The sequence below is a fragment of the Stenella coeruleoalba genome (assembly GCF_951394435.1).
Source record: "Stenella coeruleoalba genome assembly, chromosome: 10".
Lineage (NCBI taxonomy): Eukaryota > Metazoa > Chordata > Mammalia > Artiodactyla > Delphinidae > Stenella > Stenella coeruleoalba.
This window is the reverse complement of record NC_137156.1, coordinates 73731280-73751262: the sequence shown is the minus strand read 5'-3', so window position 1 is coordinate 73751262 and position 19983 is coordinate 73731280. Positions and strand designations below refer to the sequence as shown.

The 19983-nt window shown below is 35.6% G+C and overlaps 1 protein-coding gene across 23 annotated transcripts in view; it reads right to left on the bottom strand.

Moving 5' to 3' along the window:
• The window catches only part of SLMAP (sarcolemma associated protein), a 151347-nt gene that overhangs the window by 33197 nt on the left and 98167 nt on the right, over positions 1 to 19983 (bottom strand). For 10 of the 23 annotated variants that reach the window (XM_079935807.1, XM_079935809.1, XM_079935788.1 and 7 more), the window contains 2 exons: positions 16466 to 16528; positions 2793 to 2852 (listed from right to left, as the gene is read on the bottom strand). In XM_079935807.1, coding sequence (XP_079791933.1) covers positions 2793 to 2852; positions 16466 to 16528 — 123 coding nt within the window. Of the gene's footprint in view, positions 1 to 2726; positions 2853 to 16465; positions 16529 to 19983 lie in introns of all 23 variants that reach the window. The other 13 variants (XM_079935791.1, XM_079935799.1, XM_079935800.1 and 10 more) reach the window with 3 other exon arrangements.

Genomic DNA, 19983 nt, shown 5'->3' with positions numbered 1-19983 from the left:
AACATCAATACCAAAACTGTTCCCAAACTGGCAAGTCTAAAATAAGGTGAATATTTTCACTATCTTCAAGCAGACATAACGACGGATGGGCAAGACAAACACAGACCACTTCCTACACCACTGGAACCATTATTTGCAAAGAAAGCAAGGTCAAGGATCAAGGGGAAAAAAAAAGGAGAACTAACATTTGTTGGACAACGGACCAGTGCTTCCTGCTTTATAAGCAATATTTCATTAAATTCCCACAAAATCCTCTAAGTTATATACTGTCAATCCCATTTTACAAATGAGGAAACTGAGGTTTAAAGAGCTAAAGTAAGTTGCCTGAGGGCACATAGCTAGTTACTAGTAGAACCTGGAATTAAAAGCTACTGTTTGACCTACCCTGTATTCTTTCTACTTCCACCTTGAAATCTACTGTAAACTGCAAGTTGAGTTAGGACTTAAATAGAAGGCATACGCAACTTATGATTACATTTTTCATTAGGTGCAATACCTGAAGGAAATACTACCAAGACTTGTAACAGCTGGTAATTGGCAATTTCCAACAACTGATATTTAAAATCAGTTTTAAATATCATTCCATTAAAAACATCAGCAATGAAAGCATTTAAAAAATAAAACAATCCAGCCAAACCCAAAAGAAAATACTGTATAGCCAGATATAAAGCATTTAAAATGTAATTTATTTCAGCCAAGTAGTTTGTCACAAGGATTAGTGTACCTCTGCATGCTGTCTGTGGGAAGTACCAGTAAAATGTTGACTGCTGATAGAAATATCTCTGGGTATATAAAACATCTGTTTTATCATTCTTTTTTTGGCCACGCTGCACAGCTTGCAGGATCTTAGTTCCCTGCCCAGGGATTGAACCCGGGCCCGGTCAGTGAAAGCTCTGAGTCCTTACCACTGGACCACCAGGGAATTCCCTGTATTATCATTCTTTTTTGGGGGGCTGTGTTGGGTCTTCGTTGCTGTGTGCAGGCTTTCTCTAGTTGTGGCAAGTGGGGGCTACTCTTCCTTGAGGCGCGCAGGCTTCTCATTATGGTGGCTTCTCTTGTTGCGGCACGGGCTCTAGGCGCGCGGGCTTAGCAGTTGCAGCACGTGGGCTCAGTAGTTTCGGCATATGGGGCCTAGGGCACGCAGGCTTCAGTAGTTGTGGTGCACTGGCTTAGTTGCTCCGCAGCATGTGGGAATCTTGCCGGACAGGGCTCGAACCTGTGTCCCCTGCGTTAGCAGGCAGATTCCCAACCACTGCGCCACGAGGTAAGTCCCCGTATTATCATTCTTAAAGGATGTATTCTATTCACTTGCATGGAGTTAGTTGCCATAATTTATTTAATAAATGCCCTTTTTATTGGACACTTATGTTTTCCTTTCTTTGCCTTTAAAACAACACAAACAAATGCACTTGCACATTTGTCCAATTTGTTCCTTAAGATAAAAACTTGGAAGTGAAATTGCTAGGTCAAAAAGCATGTTCTTTAAAACTTTAAATACATATTTTATAGCCAGATTTCAAAAGGAAATCATAAGATTTTCTTTTTCAATAATGACATCACATAATTTGAAGGAAATATATTCTAATTCAGAATGCATTAAATAGAAGCACTTGGGTAGCAAGATACTTTTCTTTAATTATAAGAAGCACTGATTTTTTTCTAAGGCTCTACTTCTACATCAAAGTATTGGCTATTTAACCAACTAATCTGAATAGGTATTTAGGTGGTGAAGTAAAAGCTATTTTAAAATCTGTTCTCATCTCACTTTAATAAGATGAAATAAATTGCCATATGTACTAAAAATAGTTCACTGTTCTGAAACTCAATGCCTGTTTGCCAGAACAATATTAGTGATGCATATTTTATGCATTCTTTCTCCAAATATGGCATCTGCCATGCACAAAATTCCAAATGGAAGCCACCAGATATATGAAATAACACTATCCTTTTAAATATTTTTAAAAGCCAAATGGATCCAGTTACTTTCATAAAACAAAACATAATGAAGTGGAGTATTGCAAACTTTTATCACTCATTGTTTTAGCTAACCAAAATGATTGTCAATTTAGTTTTAAATTTTATACTGGTATGTTCTTCTGATGAAAGTCCTAGAATGAATAATGAGCATATCCCACTAAATTTATTTGCACAATTTCCCTATACATAAAAGTGACTTGACAATACGATGCTTTAAAACTCACTTTTCTTCTCTAAGCCTGACAATTGTAACAGAAAAGAATCAACAGAATAAATTACTTCAAGCAATTACAGGACTGTTCATTAAAAAATATAAGGTTCTACATAATCACTTTTGTTTAAGTCAAATTGAAATGCTAACAATTAAGATAATATTAAATATCATAAGGACTATTAAACGTATGATAACCAACAAAATGGAACTGCAAGCATTTTTCACCTGTTTCAAAAAAGATTTACATTGCGTTTGATTAAAATTTTGAGATCAAAGCTGAAAATAATGCTGGAAGTGAGACAGAGAGATTGCAACAAATCTTTAATACCTAACGAAACCTATTCTAAGCATTAAAAAAAAAACCCACACATATATACCCATTTAAAAAGAAACTTTCTGATGAACATATCCTTCTTAAAACAGAACTCCAACTATTTTATATTATTATCTGATATTGTTACTAGATTGCCATTTTGTGAGCTGTAAGACATAAATTGATGGTTAAAGTACTATGAACTTGGAAATGTGTACTAACCTTCATTATCCAAAAGAGTTGTCAAAACCCACAGAAAAATGCCACAGAAACCCACAGAAAACGAACCTTTTGAAAGCTTTGTTTCTTCTACCACTTTGGTTAGATGCCCCTCGACGATCAGCTTCTCTGCCAAAGAAAATAAACGTTACTATCGAAGCCCAAACTGAGTAGCATGCACTTCCCTGAGCTGGGCAGTGTAACACATTCCATGACCAAATTTAAAGATGATAACATTACTCCCATGACTAGGCTTGAACAAAAACTTGAACCTGGAAGGGGAACTAAGAGAACTGGAATGATACTAGATGAGTCAGGTTAATGCAGAAATCCGAGGGTAAGGGAACTGAACTGCTTTCAGTTTTCATTAGCTTTCACCTTATTTTAAAAGCCTTGAACTTTTAAAAAAGGACTCAGAACAAACAAAGCAACCTTCTTTAAATCAAGGATATTAAGTTGAAATAAAGGAATTCTGAGAAGGTATTTCATTTAAATAAAGAAGTAATACAAATTATATTATATCAACAGTTTACTTTTCCCTATTGACACAATTTAGCAGAGATGCCTGTATGACATGTTTCAGTAAAATGAATAATTTTAGAAGAGCTAATTACTGAAAGAAATTTAAAAAAACTTTTGCTTTTGTTTTATGGGGGAGTCTCTGCAAATGTATAATGTAGTTTCTTTATAATTTATTTAAGGTCAGGTTTTCATATTCTGCCTTTCAGTCAGGAGGATAATATATCTATTCTGTATACACCATTATCTGATTCTATATGTCAGTTGGTCTCCTTCATTTTACACTTTGAAGTATGTGAAATTTCTCTATTCTTCTATCCCTCAACTCACTGCAACTTGGTCTACACCCATTACTCAACCACTGATACGGCCCCAAGATCACTATAACCTATCTGCCAAAGCCCATGGTTCCTTTTCTTAATTTTCATTTAACATAGGCTCTTTGCAGCATGTGGCACTGTTTGCTCCTGCCTCCTTGAAAAATAGGAAGTCGAAGTAATAAATTTAGATAATTTTAAAAGGCATTAACCCTACAAGATATGTAACATAAGCTGTCTTACCCATCCTCTGTCCTACTCCATTCCATTCTTGAAAAATCACTTCCTACAAACAACAACTTTTAACTTTTAGCCATTTCTTCTGGTATTTACATTTATATTTCTAAATAATACATTGCTATTTCTTAATTTTTCCATTTTAGGCATTATTTACTGACAATCTCTTACAGATGATTATGCTCTCATATCCTATTATCATCCTCATAAGAGTTAGATTTTGTCCATCTGTCATCAGTATTTATATTATGACTATTATCTATACCTGAGTTATATAATATGCGATAATTATATTGCTTTCCTTGTACAACATTTACTATTTTGGGAACTTACAATGCCCTCTTTTGTTTTGCTAATTTTTAAAAATATATCTCAAACACAGCCCAAGTTCTTATAGAACCATAAAACTCTCAATATCCTCAAACATATCAGGCAGTCTATCACATTATATATCCCTGTCTCTCCCTTCTCCCGGCCCTTTAATCTTCCTGCTCCAGTCTGAGGTGTATCCTGTACAAGATCCCCTGCCCCCAGATCCCAAATTTTCCTCTTCCTGTTTTATTCCCTTGTTTTAGTGTAATATATCCTCTGATAATTTCCTGATAAGGGGTGGGTAGAAGGTAAATGTTTTGTAACTTTGTTCCTCTGAAAATGTTAGTGTTCTACCCTCACATTTGACTGGTTTGACAGATAACATAATTCTACACGACATAATTTTCCTTCAGAATTTTTTTTTTTTTTGCGGTACACAGGCCTCTCGCTGTTGTGGCCTCTCCCGTTGCGGAGCATAGGCTCCGGACGCGCAGGCTCAGCGTCCATGGCTCATGGGCCCAGCTGCTCCGTGGCATGTGGGATCTTCCCGGACTGGGGCACGAACCCGTGTCCCCTGCATCGGCAGGCGGACTCTCAACCACTGCGCCACCAGGGAAGCCCCCTTCAGAATTTTTAAAGCATTGTTCCACTATCTTCTAGCTTCATGCTGGAAGGTGAGTCTAATGCCAGTCTGACTCTTGTTCCTCATTATGCACTGTAGAAGCTTCTTGTGCTCAGCAATGCCTGGTTTGCCTGTCCTTTCTGGGCACCTGAGAAGACTGCACATTCCAAGTCCCTAGCACTCAGGAAGGTCCATGTGACTGGTTCTAGCCAGGGCCGAAGCATTTAAAAGAGTACAGTAGGATTTTTCTACACTTGTTCTCCCCCCACTCTAGAAACTATGTGTTCAGATTAGCCTAGATTCCTGAGTAACAATATAGAACAGAGTGTTCTCCTTCACCATGGACATGTAGCATAAATGAAAAGTAATGTCTGTTGAATTAAGCCATTATGATTTCAGGATTTATTTGTTGCTATATTATAATTTAGTTTATTATGATTAATAATACAGTATGAGATCCTTTGTTTCTCTCTGGCAATTTTCAGAATCTTTTCTTTATCCCTGGTGTTCTTAAATTTCATATACCTCAGTATATGGTCTTGTTTTTAAAAACTGAGGTTAAATTCACATAGTGTATTAATTTTAAAGTGAACAATTCAGTGGCATTTAGTATATTCACAATAATATGGAAGCACCAACTTCATCTAGCTCCAAAACATTTTCATTATCTCAAAAGAAAACCTCTTATTCATTAAGAATTTACTTCCCATCCTCCAAAATCTCTTACCACTCAATTGATCATTTTATATTTCTAAAATTAGTCTCTACTCTCATTCTCTTTGTCCTTGTGTCCTATGTGTTTTATAATATTTTACTATGAATGGATCCATTCACCATATTTAATCAAAAGTTTACTGCCTCCCTTTTAAAACTCTTTTCCTTTGACTTCTAGGATACTACTCATTCCTACTTCTTTTATGTGCCTGCTCATTCCTTCCTTCTCAGCTTTTCACTGACTTTCTTTTATTCTATGATCTAAATCTGTATATACAACTCAACAGCAAGAAAAAAAAAAAGACCAAAAAAATCTGATTAAAAATTGGGCAGAAGATCTGAACAGATATTTTTCCAAAGAAGAAATACAGATGGCCAATAGGTACATGAAAAGATGCTCAACATCACTAATCATCAGGGAAATGCAAAGCAAAACCACAATGAGATATCACCTCACACTTGTTAGAATGGCTATTATCAAAAAGACAAGAAATAACAAGAATGTGGAGAAAAGGGAACCCTGGTACACTGTTGGTAGGAATGTAAACTGATGCAGCCACTGTGGAAAACAGTATGCGGGTTCTTCAAAAAATTAAAAATAGAACTATATGATCCGGCAATTCCACTTTTAGGTATTTATCTGAAGAAAACAAAAACACTTACTTGAAAAGATACATGCACACCCATGTTCACTGCAGCATTGTTTACAACAGCCAAGGTAAAGAAACAACTGAAGTGTTCATCAATGGATGAATAAAGAAATTATGGTTGGTATATATAATGGAATATTATTCAGCCATAAAAAAGAATAAAATTTGTGACAATAAAATTTGTGACATCCATATTGCCATTTGTGACAATATGGATGGACCTCAAGAGCAATGTGCTAAGTGAATTATGTCAGACATAGAAAGACAAAGACCATATGACCTCTCTTATATGTGGAATCTTAAAAAAAAAAAAAAAAAACAAGCTCATAGATACAGACAGCAGACTGATGGCTGGCCAGAGGAAGAGAGTGGGAGGTGGGAGAAGTGAATGAAGGGAACACAGTGTTTAAAAAGGGGGAGGGGAGGTAGGCAAAATGTAGACTTCAAAAGCCTCATGTGAAAAAAGTGATAGACTTGACATCATATAAATTAAAACTTTCTATATGATCAAGCTCACCATAAACAAAGGAAAAGGGCAAGTGCAAACATGGAAAATATATTTGAAAAACAAATAACAGATAAAAGGTTATTACTCGGGCTTCCCTGGTGGTACAGTGGTTAAGAATCTGCCTGCCAGTGCAGAGAACACGGGTTCAAGCCCTGGCCCGGGAAGATCCCACATGCCATGGAGCAACTAAGCCCGTGCGCCACAACTATTGAGTCTGTGCTCTAGAGCCCATGCGCCACAACTACTGAAGCCTGCATGCCTAGAGCCCGTGCACCACAACGAAGAGTAGCCCCTGCTCACCGCAAATAAAGTCCACATGCAGCAACGAAGACCCAATGCAGCCAAAAATAAATAAATAATAAATAAATAAATTTATTAAAAAAAGGTTATTATTCACTCCATTAATTCATTCATTGAACAATTAATTAGGGAGTGCCTACTATATGCCAGACACTGTCCTAGGTGCTGGAAACACTAGAATAAACAAACGACAAAATCCCCGCCCTCCTGATTCTTACATTCTAATGGTGCGGGGAGGGACAGGCAATAAAAAAATAAACAAATAGTATGTCAGATGGCAGTTACAGAGAAAAATAAAACAAGAAATGAGGAAAGAGCCTGTGGAGAAGGCAAAGATATGACGCCTTCCAAAAGTGAGTAAGAAAAAATCAAACACAAGAGTAAAAAGGCCAAAGGACAAGAACACAGAATTCACAGGCCAAGAAATGCAAATGTCCAGTAAACATGAAAAATTCTTGGTCTAGCCACTAACGCAACGCCACGGCATTATTTGCCCATCAGGTTGGCAGACATTCAGTACTGGGAGGAGTGGGTAAATGAGTAATCTTGTGCCCCTTCACAGTGGAAGAGTAAATTAGTATCATTTTTTTTTTTTTTTGAGGGCAATTTGGCAGGAACTATCTAAATCTTGAAAGCACGTGCCCGTTGACCCCACAACCCCTCTTCTGTATATCACACTGGAAAGAGAGAGGCCTGTACAAAGATTTCCAATGCAGCACTTGTCTGTACTGGGGGAAAGCAGAATACAAATTTTTGAAGTTCTGCCAAGCAAGAAAAAATTAGTCTTTGAGATTTCAAAAATTCTTTTCTAATAGCATTAACTACCTGCTACACTTGAATAATTTCTAAATGTTGATGCCTAGTCTAGCTCTCTCTCTCTCACATCTCAGAACCCTAATGCCTAACTGCTTCTCAAACATCTTCACCCAGAAATCCCACAGGAACTTAATCTCACCCCTCAAAACTGAATTTATCTTCTCTTCCTTTCTCCTATATGGATTTGGTAACTCTCCTCTTCCATAGCTCTTCATTTGTATCTCTATTAAGCTATACTACAACTATTTATTTATGTCCACCTTTCCCAACATACTACAAACTCTTTGAGGAATATACTCATTCCTTCAAGTACTTACTATGCACCAGATACAGTACTAGGTACTCTTCATGGATTACCAAGATAAATGTGATAAATCTAGGAATTTAGGGTCTAGTGAAAGCAGGGAGGCATCTTATTAATAATTTAATTCTCAACACAATTATCTCACATAATACAGGTTCCACAAAAGCTTGCTATATGAATATAGCAAATAATGAAATAGTATAAACACAGGTTCTGAAAGCCATTCCAATCTTTCTCTAGGATGTTGAAGATTGAAGTACCACCTTTAAAAAATTATAAACACACATTAGGAGTAATTTATTGCTCAAAACTCTCACCTTTAGAACAAAATCTTAAGTCCCTACCATGATCTACAAGGTCTATAAGCCAACTATGGCCCCACAGAGCCAAATCCAGCCTTCTGCCGCCTCAGTAAATAAAGTTTTATAGGAACATAGACAGGTCCATTCATTTACATATTGTCCATGGCTGCTTTTCACAACAATGGCAGAGTCTGGTAGCTATAACAGAGACCTTTTAACACGCAAAGCCTAAAATATTTACTATCTGGCGTTTATTTATTTTTTAAAGGCATTTTTATTCTAAAACTCCAATTTCAGACCTGCCTTGGGTTTTCATATGGTTTCTCTCCATCTCACACACTCTTTCTGCAGACACATGTACAACTCACTCAGCTTAGTCCCAAATCTGTTCAAGTCCTACATAATACTTTTATCACTCCCTATTGTCTTATAACCTTCCATTTTTTCTTCAGCAGATTTATCACTACCTGACATATTATTAGTTTATTAGTTTTCATCTCCTCAAGAGAATGTAAATTCCATGAAGGCAAAGCTATCTTTGTCTTGTTCATTTCTATACCTCCCAAATAATGCCTGGTATATACATAGTAGATGCTTAATAAATATTTGCTGAATGAATGAATTAGGCATTTATGTTTAAAGAGTTCAAACTTGGAAAAATTATTTGAATATTTTCCTCATTGTAAAAAACTAAGGATTAAATACATATAAAAAGTTTTGAACAGTACCAGTATTAAGCTCTAGATAATAATTACCTGCTGTTATTATCACTATTGAAATTATTAAGGTTATATTACCAATCTAGTGAATCATTAGTGGCCTGTGATTAAAGTATTAAGGAAAAGAATATTGTTTTTAAAAAAGTTTCTAACCGCTAGTTCTCAAACTTGGGGTGGAGACCTCAACTCTTTTAAGAAGTACTGAAAATCAGAGACCCCTCAGAGACAAAAAAGAACTTCCATATAATAATAACTGCAGGTCTTGAAAGAACTATTTGCCTTGGCACAAATGAAAGATAGATTTTCTTTCTTTCTTTCTTTCTTTTTTTTTTTTTGATGTGGACCATTTTTAAAGTCTTTATTGAATTTGTTACAATACTGCTTCTGCTTCATGTTTTGCTTTTTTTGGCCGCAAGGCATGTGGGACCTTAATCCTCAACCAGGGATAGAACCCGCACCCCCTACATTGGAAGGCAAAGTCTTAACCACTGGACTGCCAGGGAAGTCCCCAAGATTTTCTTTCTTTTTTAAAACTCCCTCTTTTTGAGGGTTACTCTGGAGAGATTATTATTCATTTTCTCCTGTTTTAAAACCATATTTATTATGAAACAACACTTCGAAAGGGGCATAAAATACAAAGGTACGGGTTAATAACATTTTTTTTAAAGTTAATGTCTGTATGACTACTGCCCAAATTAAGAAACAGAACCTAACCACCACCTCCAAAGCCTTCCACATTGCCTTTTCCAATCAAAGTCCCATGAGGTAAGCATTATCCTGACTTCTGTGGTATTTAATTTCTTGCATTTCTTTATAGTCATACTACTCAAGTATGTGTGACTAAATAATGTAATTTTAGTGGTTTTGAACTTTATTCATCCTATATACCTCAGTGTTTTTTATCCATTTAACTACTGATGGTCTTTCAGGTTATTTCCAGTTTTGAATTACTGTGAATAATACTGCTGCTGCGAACATTCTTGAATTGCGCCTGATATACGTGTTTAGGCATTCTGTAGGGAACCTACCAAGGAAAAGAACTGATGGGTATAAGTTTGACAACATTTGAGAACCACCACCAAAGCACTTTGTTTAGTCAGAAAACATATCACAGAATTGCAAAAACTGCCTAATATTGTCAAAAGACTGAATAGAAGAGAACCAAATGTATTTCTTGGCTGATAAAAATATATTATATACTATCTGTATTACTGTGTGGTGCAAAATGAAAGTGAGAAACAAGGCAAACAAAAGAAGTTCAAAGGGAGCACAGGTGTGCCTAGTTCTTAGCCATTTTCCTCACATGACAGCTACAACCAATTGAAAGCAGAAAATAAACTCAAACAGTACTATCATATACGCATGTCAGCTCCCTAGGGATCTTAAACAGACAGAAAAGTAGAAGAATAAAAAAGAACTGCATAATTTGCTGTTGTAAATGCCAACCTGGAGAATATTTCTAAATCTCAAAGTTAGATTTCATTAAAAAGAAAATGTTATGACTAGGGCATCAAAATAATGTGCTTGAGACCAAATTTTTAAAATGGCATGCATATTGGTAATTTAAAAGTTAGACAATCCCTAGATTGTTGGAAACATATTACTTTAACAAGAGCAATAAAGCTAGATCAATTAGCTTTCACTGTCTTGAAAATGGGAATAAAAAGGAGGAAAACAAGTTACTTCAACATGAAAGCTCCCATTAACACCCTCTCCAAACTCTGCCCCACGTCCCTGCAAAAGTTTTCTACCTTCTAGTTAACACGTATTCCTGTGTGCCAGGAATTACTTAGAGCACTTAGTAAACATTATCTCATTTAATTCTCATAATCCTATAAAGTAGGTACTACCATCCCATTTTACAAATGAGGAAATTGAGGTTTGAAGAGATCATACCACCCAGAGTCATACTGCCAATGAGGGACCAAATCAGAATTCACATAAAGGTTCCTCTGATCCACCTCTAAACATCATAAATGAAAATGAGTTACTTAGAAGGTCATTAAGGGAAATACAGCTAAGAAACTGAGATTAGAATTAACATCAAGGGGCTGGTAGCGCAGTGGTTAAGAATCTGCCTGCCAATGCTGGGAACACGGGTTCCAGCCCTGGTCTGGGAAGATCCCACAAACCGTGGAGCAACTAAGCCCGCGAACCACAACTACTGAAGCCCGTGTACCACAACTACTGAAGCCCACACGCCTATAGCCCGTGCTCCGCAACAAGAGAAGCCACCGCGATGAGAAGCCCTTGCACTGCAACGAAGAGTAGCTGCCGCTTGCCCCAACTAGAGAAAGCCCGTGCACAGTAACGAAGACCCAACGCAGCCAAAAATACATAAATAAGATAAATAAGTTTATAAAAAAAAAAAGAATTAACATCAAGATACAACCAAAGTAAAAATTAACAATCAGCATTAACATCAAGCCAACAATTTATTTCCCTTCAGAGAACAGCAGCTCACATAGTAGAAAGAAAGCTTTAGAACTGCACAGGGTGACTCTTGAGAGGTTGCTAATGTGAATAATAGAGACTTTTTCACAAGGTTATTTGTTTCTGCAGCAAAATACTTAAAGCAATTCTTATTACAGAAGATAATCTGCCTTTCCCTAAAAACAGTTCCAGAGGCTGTTTGCCTTAAAATCTAAGAATAAGGAAGAACAAAAGAAAAACAAATTAGAACTCAATGACAGATTTAAAATTCAACGAAATGAACCAATTTCCAGAATACAGAAATGGATTTTTTTTTTTAAAGGAACAGTCTATATACCAAAACACTACTGGCATGAATTTAAGACTATCTTCTGTGCAATTATACTGGAAGAAAATCTGGCAGAAATATTGGAAAGCTAGCTGACTGGGGAGATGGTTGGTACAAATAAACAACAAACAAAACCCCTCCAATATATCTTACATTGGACAACTACTCTAAGAACAAAGAAATAAAAAATTAGCAACATCTAGTTAAAACTCAAGAGTTTTCCTGTAATGGGGACATTAACTACTAAGAGAAGGGAACCACACCAAGTGTTTTCTATTCTTTGGCATAAATAAACTGCTTTGGCTTAGAGAAATAAAAGTTTAAAAGATGAAAATTTAAAACTCTGTTTCAAGTACAATATGTAATCAGAATAAGTCTGAAATTGTTTAGAGAGGCTGATCTCATAGAGTGATGAAAAGTAAACAGTCACAAGAGCAACACTGATTCAATGCATTACTCCAAATAAGGCAATTTCTATGTGAGAGCAAAGCCCTAAGAGCACGGAGGATGGAATGAGAGAATCATACACAGATAGTGACTGTAATTTCAAAATGGGGGTGGGAGGCAGGGAGAGAATTTTTTTTTTTAATCAGGAAAAAAAATAAGACATGAAATATTAAGAGAATTAGACTTTTGCCTAATATGATAGTAAAAATGATTAAGTCGCATAGTAAGCATGGATTAAGAATACAAAGACATGAGGTTTATTTCATAGGACTCTTAACTCCATCATCAAAAGGCAGATGCCCTTGGGGGAGTGGGCAGTTTGTCTCTACAAAGCAGACCTCAGAGGAAAGTTTCTCTGGCACCCAGACACCTCGACAAACAGTAGCAAGAGAAATCAAAGGGGCAGGAAGCAGTCCAGAGAAGGCTGTTTTTCACTCCATGCCCACCAAGTGATGGCAGGTCTCTACATCCTTAGCTTCTCTACCTTTTACACCCTTCATCCTTTCACTCAGCATACAAGTTAATCAAGTGGCAGAATTCACAAAATATGTATGAAACAGATTCAGAGATGTACAACTTTTAACTCAGAAAGCATCTTTAGCAAGCATACAAAAGTCTCAATGTATTCATTAAAGTTTATATGGTAAACCTTGAGTGACTAAAATTTGCAGGGAACACGGTATGTGGAGTTCTGCTTAAACCAAACTTCATGCCTGAATCTCTGAAGAAGAAAATTTGTGAAAACTTTTTAGTAAGTTTTATTAAAGTTACTTGTTAATTCTAGATTTTATATGATGTATTTTTATATAGAAAATTTATTCACAGTTCTGGAATTATGCAAAAGGTTATATTTAAATCTGTTCAAAATCCAATCTCTATGCCAGAGAATAAAAGCTTTTCTCCTAGTGACTTCCCCGGCAGTCCAGTGGTTAAGAACCTGCCTTCCAATGCAGGGGACACGGGTTCCATCCCTGGTCGGGGAACTAAGATCCCACATGCTGTGGGGCGACTAAGACTGCGCGCCACAACTACTGAGCTCCGGTGCGTCAACTAGAGAGCCTGCGTGCTGCAAACTACAGAGCCCACATGCTCTGGAGCCTGAGCGCCACAACTAGAGAGAAGCCTGCCCGGTGCAGCAAGGAGCCCACGCGCGCAACGGAAGAGACCATGTGCCGCAACTAAGACTTGATGCTGCCATAAATGAATGAATGAATAAATAAATAAATATTTTTTAAAAAAAGCTTTTCTCCTAAAAGAGAATTAAAAGGAACAGTCTGTTTTACCATAAAAGGAAAACGAAATGTGTTCCGACCCATTTAATTTCTTCAAAATCACCTTATAAATGGAGAGAGCCAACAACCAAATTGTTCTCTTACGGAGTCATACACATAAACTGAAAAAAAAAATCTGTCAATATATTTAAAATAGGCATGATGAGACGTCCCTGGTGGTGCAGTGGTTAAGAATCCGCCTGCCAATGCAGAGGACACGGGTTTGAGCCATGGTCCAGGAAGATCGCACATGCTGCGGAGCAACTAAGCCCATGCGCCACAACTACTGAGTCTGTGCTCCAGAGCCCACATGCCTGGGGCCCATGCTCCGTAACAAGAGAAGCCACCGCAATGAGAAGCCCTCACACCACAATGAAGAAAGAGTAGCCCCCGCTCTCCACAACTAGAGAAAGCCCGTGCACAACAAGGGAGACCCAACGTGGCCAAAAATAAATAAATAAATTAAAAAAATAAAAATATAATAAAATAGGCATGATGACTCCTATGGAAGTGAACTACTTGCTATCTAATTTTTAAAACACCAAGTGAATTTACACTATACAAGCATAGTAAATAATGAGAACTAGATACTTAATATTTGCTTTTTAAAAGACGAAACAAAAATATGAAGTATTACTGCTCACAGAATATACACTTCATTGTCAAGATCATAAATCAGTTCAAGATGCCTATCAATGAAAATAATGGCAAAAAAGTTTATGTGTGCTTGTCAAAAAATAATCCAAAATTGTTTCAAAAGTTCACTTGAGTAAGATTTTTGCTGAATTTGCCTAGCTTGCCATAATACTTATTAAGCACGACAATTTCAATAATGGCACCTTGTCATCAAACAATAAAAATGTCATAAAATAATGAAAATGAGAACAAATCAAACCAGAGGTAACCCTTACGACGCCAGCTCCAGCTATCCAAATTTAAGGAGCCAAACAGATTTGGAAAATTTGAGATACAGCTCTTGCTACTTGCCACCAAAACCCAGGAACCAAACAGATTCAGATAACAAGCTATATCCCTAGCTACCTGAATTTACAACCCAAACTTCCACTATTTATACTTAAGAACCCAGTGGATTCAGACATCTAGGAATGCTTATACTTTATTTTTTCTGTTCTTTGGTTCACTCTTTGTCCAAGAAAACAGGGTTTTATATTCTCATTTCCCCTCTGTGTATCACATTTAGCATTTACCCGTGCCATTACATAGTCCTTGTAAACATTATTTTATTGGCTAATATCCTCACTGAGGGGATTGCTGTAATTTATATAACTTCTGCTCAATCTCTGAATGTTTATTTGCCCCCATAACTATGACCCAATAAAAATCTCCAAACATCTTTTTCTTTATTTAAACAAACATTGCTCTGTGTTAAAACTACAGCTAAATATTTTAAACATTTCATAATAATACTTTAAATGATTTTTGCAAACAGTAACTTAGTAAAACATTATTTTGATAGTTCTCTGTTCTTATTTCTTTAGGCTCAAAACATAAATCCCAAAAGCTCAAAATAAAAATAACTTATTTTAAAATGGTCACATAACTAAGCATAAAACCCTTCTCTTAAAGATATATATTTTAGGTTACACATCCTACTTTTAGTTGGTTTCAGTGGGTACCAATTATTTTGCCCCAATCCCTGTGTCTGCTGACTGTAAAAATGAGATTTAGTAACCAGAAGGTAACAAAAAGATGCACTAATCTTTGCTTTATGAAAAAACAAAGAACAAAGAAATGTGCCATATTTATTAAACAATTTGGCTCAAAGTAATATTAAACTTACATTCAACATTATAGTCTCTAAAATGGACAAAAACAGAAGTTCTTCCAAAACCACTAAATGAAATTCCATGTTTTCTTAAAGCATCTCTAAGGAGTATAACATGTGATCTGTTGAGTTTGTGCCTGCTATAACTACCAGGTGTGACCCTTACGATCCACGAATGCTCTTGAGATTGGCAGGGTGGGAGCAAAGGGTGGAACAGTAACCACACATGCATGCACACCCATAAAATGAATTCATGAGCATAAATACTTGGAAAACCACTCATTTCAAAGAGAGAGCAAACAGGAAGAAAAAAATGCCTGACAAAATGTGTGTCTGATAGGAAAAAGTATAGGTTTTATCAATGAATCTTTACTACACAGCGTGACCTTTAATTGTTACTAAGAAACTAAGAGAATAACACAACCTTGTGATTGTTACAGATTTAAGCAGTCACATGATTTTCAAGTAAGATGGAATACACAATTCTTTTGTTCAGAATTCAGCATTCAGAATTCTTTTGTTCTAAATCACCTCAAAAGCCAACCTGTCTATCTTTTAAATATTATTAAAATTAGCCTTGTACAACTCCCCCAGAGTAGGTAGTAGATGTCACACTGTAGGACAATCTATTACTACTTCTCCTCCAGAAAGCTCTTGCTACCCTAAGGGCTATCTCCAGAACTGAGTGTCCAAATGAAATCACTATTTTTGTGGCTTCATTTAATCATTTAAGATATTTATCTAAGAATCTCAAAATCCAAATCTGTGATAGAACTAGAACTTAAGTAAAACAGGTTAATGTTATTACTATCTCCTAAGTATCCAGACAGAGGTTTTGTTGCTTGCCATTCTATTTTATTCCCTACTCAGAAATGCTTTTTACTTAAAAAGCTTGAAACTGCCTCTTTTTCGTGGGCAATATGAAATGCTCACCTCCATCGTGAAGGCAAATACAAGAGAAACATTTTTCTCAAAACATACAAGAGAAACATTTTTCTCAAAAGAGAGAAACAGTATGAAAAGAACCACTGCTGTCTGAAGATGGCCTTTGTGCACTTCTACCATAACAAACACGTTGAGATGTTAATTATTCCTCTCATTTTTCAATTTAGACCCTGACTTCATTAAAATCAATGTGAAAAATACTCTGTACTCACTCTGGCATTCTATGAATTGATGAATAAAAGTGCAGTCCCCGCCACTCTTTGAAAGCAAGTGCTCTAATAAAGAAAGAAACACCTTTAAGGATACAGTTTTTGTTGCCGTTTTTGAAAACCAACAGCAAAGGTAGGAAAACCAAAATGTATTAACATGGGTAACTGAATAAGATTAATAAAAGTTTAATATATTTTAATACTAACAGCAGACATATTTTGGAGTTAAAGTTAAATGACTGAAAATTATAATTATATAATCTTAATCTGTACCCCAAATGGTTAGCTTTTAAAGGTGCAGTTTCTATCCAAATAGCTCAAGAAAACCATAGAAATATATTGCTTTAAAAAGCTTCTCCCACTTTTAAAATACATCTTTTTCTTGAGAGCTTAACAAACACCCTTAAATAATTTAAAAATTTTATATTTGTTCTTACTGAATTAATTTTCAAATGACTGTTCTCCAACAGTCGCCCTTCAAAGATATTCATCTTAGTTAAGAGGCAAACAGTAAATATTTTAAGAATACCATAAAATGCCTTAAAATTTTTAAGAAACTGATATAATATTTTAATTTTTACACTTTCATTTCACTAGTAGTCTTTCCCCTTGAGTCACTTAATCTATACTTCATACACTATCAAATCATTACATTGTTATCTCTGCCTAAATGATTAAAATCAATGCCCGTACATTTTAAAATAAGAGCTTGGTAAATGGTTTCGCTCAGGTCAAACAGATTTTTTTTTTCCAATAAGTAAAGAGAATCAAAACCTAACACAGTAGTTTAATAAATGTTTCATCCCTTTTCTTACAATAAGCTTTATTTACTTTGATTCAAAGAGTTAACTTCTAAATCTGGACAACATCCTTCAAGTACATATTTGTATCTTTCAAAACTACCAAACAGACATTGGAAGTTCAAGTGTTAAAAATATATTCCAACATGATGACTATCTAGAAGGTGTAAACACACAAAAACCTGTCAAAGAGGATGAGTCAGTACCACGCTGACTGTAAAAGCTTCTTTTATCTTCCACCTGGCCTCACCCCTAATCATTTCAACTTTGCTTAAGAGGCAGGCATCTCCTACTCTGATGGCTGGACAACCTCTCTTGACACCCTTACTGATGGCCTTCTTCTTTACCTTCATATTCAAATCCCTCATTATCCTTTATCTACTTACATGGTATGCCGATATATATTTCTATATAAACACACATACACAGTTATATACAGTTGTAACTACATATAACACACACATATATATAACTACATACAGTTATACAGAAATACAATGAAAAAGAGAAAAAAAGGCTAACTGCAATAGAAATTAGAAATTAAAAAAAAAATCTAATAAATAGCATTTGCCAATTGCAGCCAAGAAATCCAAAACAGGAGTCTTCAGTTGAATAGTAATTACCAAAATAAAAAGTTGTTTACATAAATCCTATGTAAGCTATAGAACATTTTCAAAACTCAAAACTGTACAATATCACTGTTAAATATGAAAACTCAGTAAAACCAAATTTTAGCCTAACTAAAGGACTTTATAAAACATACTTAAAAATATATATATTTGAAACCAAATTTCAGAGAAGCATCACAAGACTTCAGATGAAATTTATTAATGCAGGACATCCCACCAACACATACCAAGCCAAAAATCAAAATTTTACCTACTCTGATTTTACTATGGACTCTACATTAAAATATCTACTACACTAGTTTGGATAAAATGCAAGATTAATATAAAAATAAAAAAAAAAAAAGATAAATATACATGTGACTTTCACAAAGGTTATTTCCTAAGATACATGAGAGGAAAGTCTTTCAGGTAGTACATGTAAAGGATTTGGATCATGACACTGTTAACACTTCATTACTTGAATTCAGGACCTTGGGAATTTCACTTTGCAAAAAACTACAAAAGATGTCACTGATAATCCAAACCAAGAATCAAGAATCAGATACTGAAAGTGCTGGGGCAGGGGAGGGGGTGTGTCCTGTGCTACTAAATAGAGCTGTAGGAATGTAAAGAAAAAGCAGATACAGAAACATAATAGAGAATCATGACACTTAAAATGTGTTTTATTTATACATGAGTTACCTATGGGTTTTGATTTTTTATACCTGTGTTGTCCAGTACAGTAGCCATTAGCCACATGTGGTCACTGAGCCCTTAAAAAGTTGCTAGTTTGAACTGAAATGTGTTGTCAGTGTAAATTAAATATATACTGATTTCAAAGACTTACTAAGGAAAAAAGAATGTGAAATCCTCATTTGCAATCTTTTAATATTGATTACATATTGAAATAATATTTTGGATATAGTGGGTTAAAGTAAATATATTATTAAATACATTATTAAAAATTTACCTATTTCTTTTTATAATTTTAATGTGGCTACCAGAAAATTTTAAATTATGTATGTGGCTCTCAGAATAGTTCTATTAGACAGAGCTTTTCTATACCTTCTAAGATATATTTAAAATATGCTTATAACATTTTAAAAATTACAGTACAAAACTGTGCTTATAGCAGCTACTTTAGATTTAAGTAATCTCAAAAATGGGATTTAGTGGAGAAGTATTATTAATCTTAATTTCTCCAGACATTTTTGAAATATTCTCTTATAACCATACTTGGTTCTCGCTCTATTTAAAGAGTAATTTTAGTTAAAATCATATCTGATAGCACATTATGATTGTGGACTTGGGCAATATTTGAATACTTGATAATTGGTTTCTTACTATATCATAAATAATTCAGAATAGACCCATCTTATTCCAAAATCCACTTTGTAACTAAATCCAGTGTATGAATCTTTTGTGCATATCCAGATATTTACTACTGAGTTTCTTTAAAGACATTCTATTGTTCACTCTCATACTACTCAATTTAGCACTACCAGAAAAACAAATACCAGCAAGGGAAAAATAATCATAGCAAGGAGCACCCTAAAGTGTCCGAAATATCTTATTCAGTGTTTTTTTTTTTGGGGGGGGCTGCATTGGGTCTTTGTTGCTGCCCTCGGGTTTTCTCTAGTTGCAGTGAGCAGGAGCTACTCTTCATTGCAGTGCACGGGTTTCTCATCGCAGTGGCTTCTCTTGTGGAGCATGGGCTCTAGGCATGGCCTTCAGTAGTTGCAGCACGTGGGCTCAGTAGTTGTGGCGCACGTGTTTAGCTGCTCCGTGGCATGTGGGATCTTCCAGGACCAGGGATCTAATCCGTGTCCCCTGTATTGGCAGGCAGATTTTTAACCACTGCACCACCAGGGAAGTACCCTTATTCAGTTTTAAATCAAGGAGCTGTCTACAACTATTCTCCTCTAAATCAACTGGAATTGGCAAAAAATTTTAAGCAGTAATTTGACAATTCTAAATAGTATAAAGATGGTTCAATGTATATAAAAAGATTCTTTTTTAAAAAATAAATATAGTTATTATTCATTTTTGGCTGCACTGGGTCTTTGTTGCCGCGCAGGCTTTCTCTAGTTGCCACAAGCGGGGGCTACTCTTC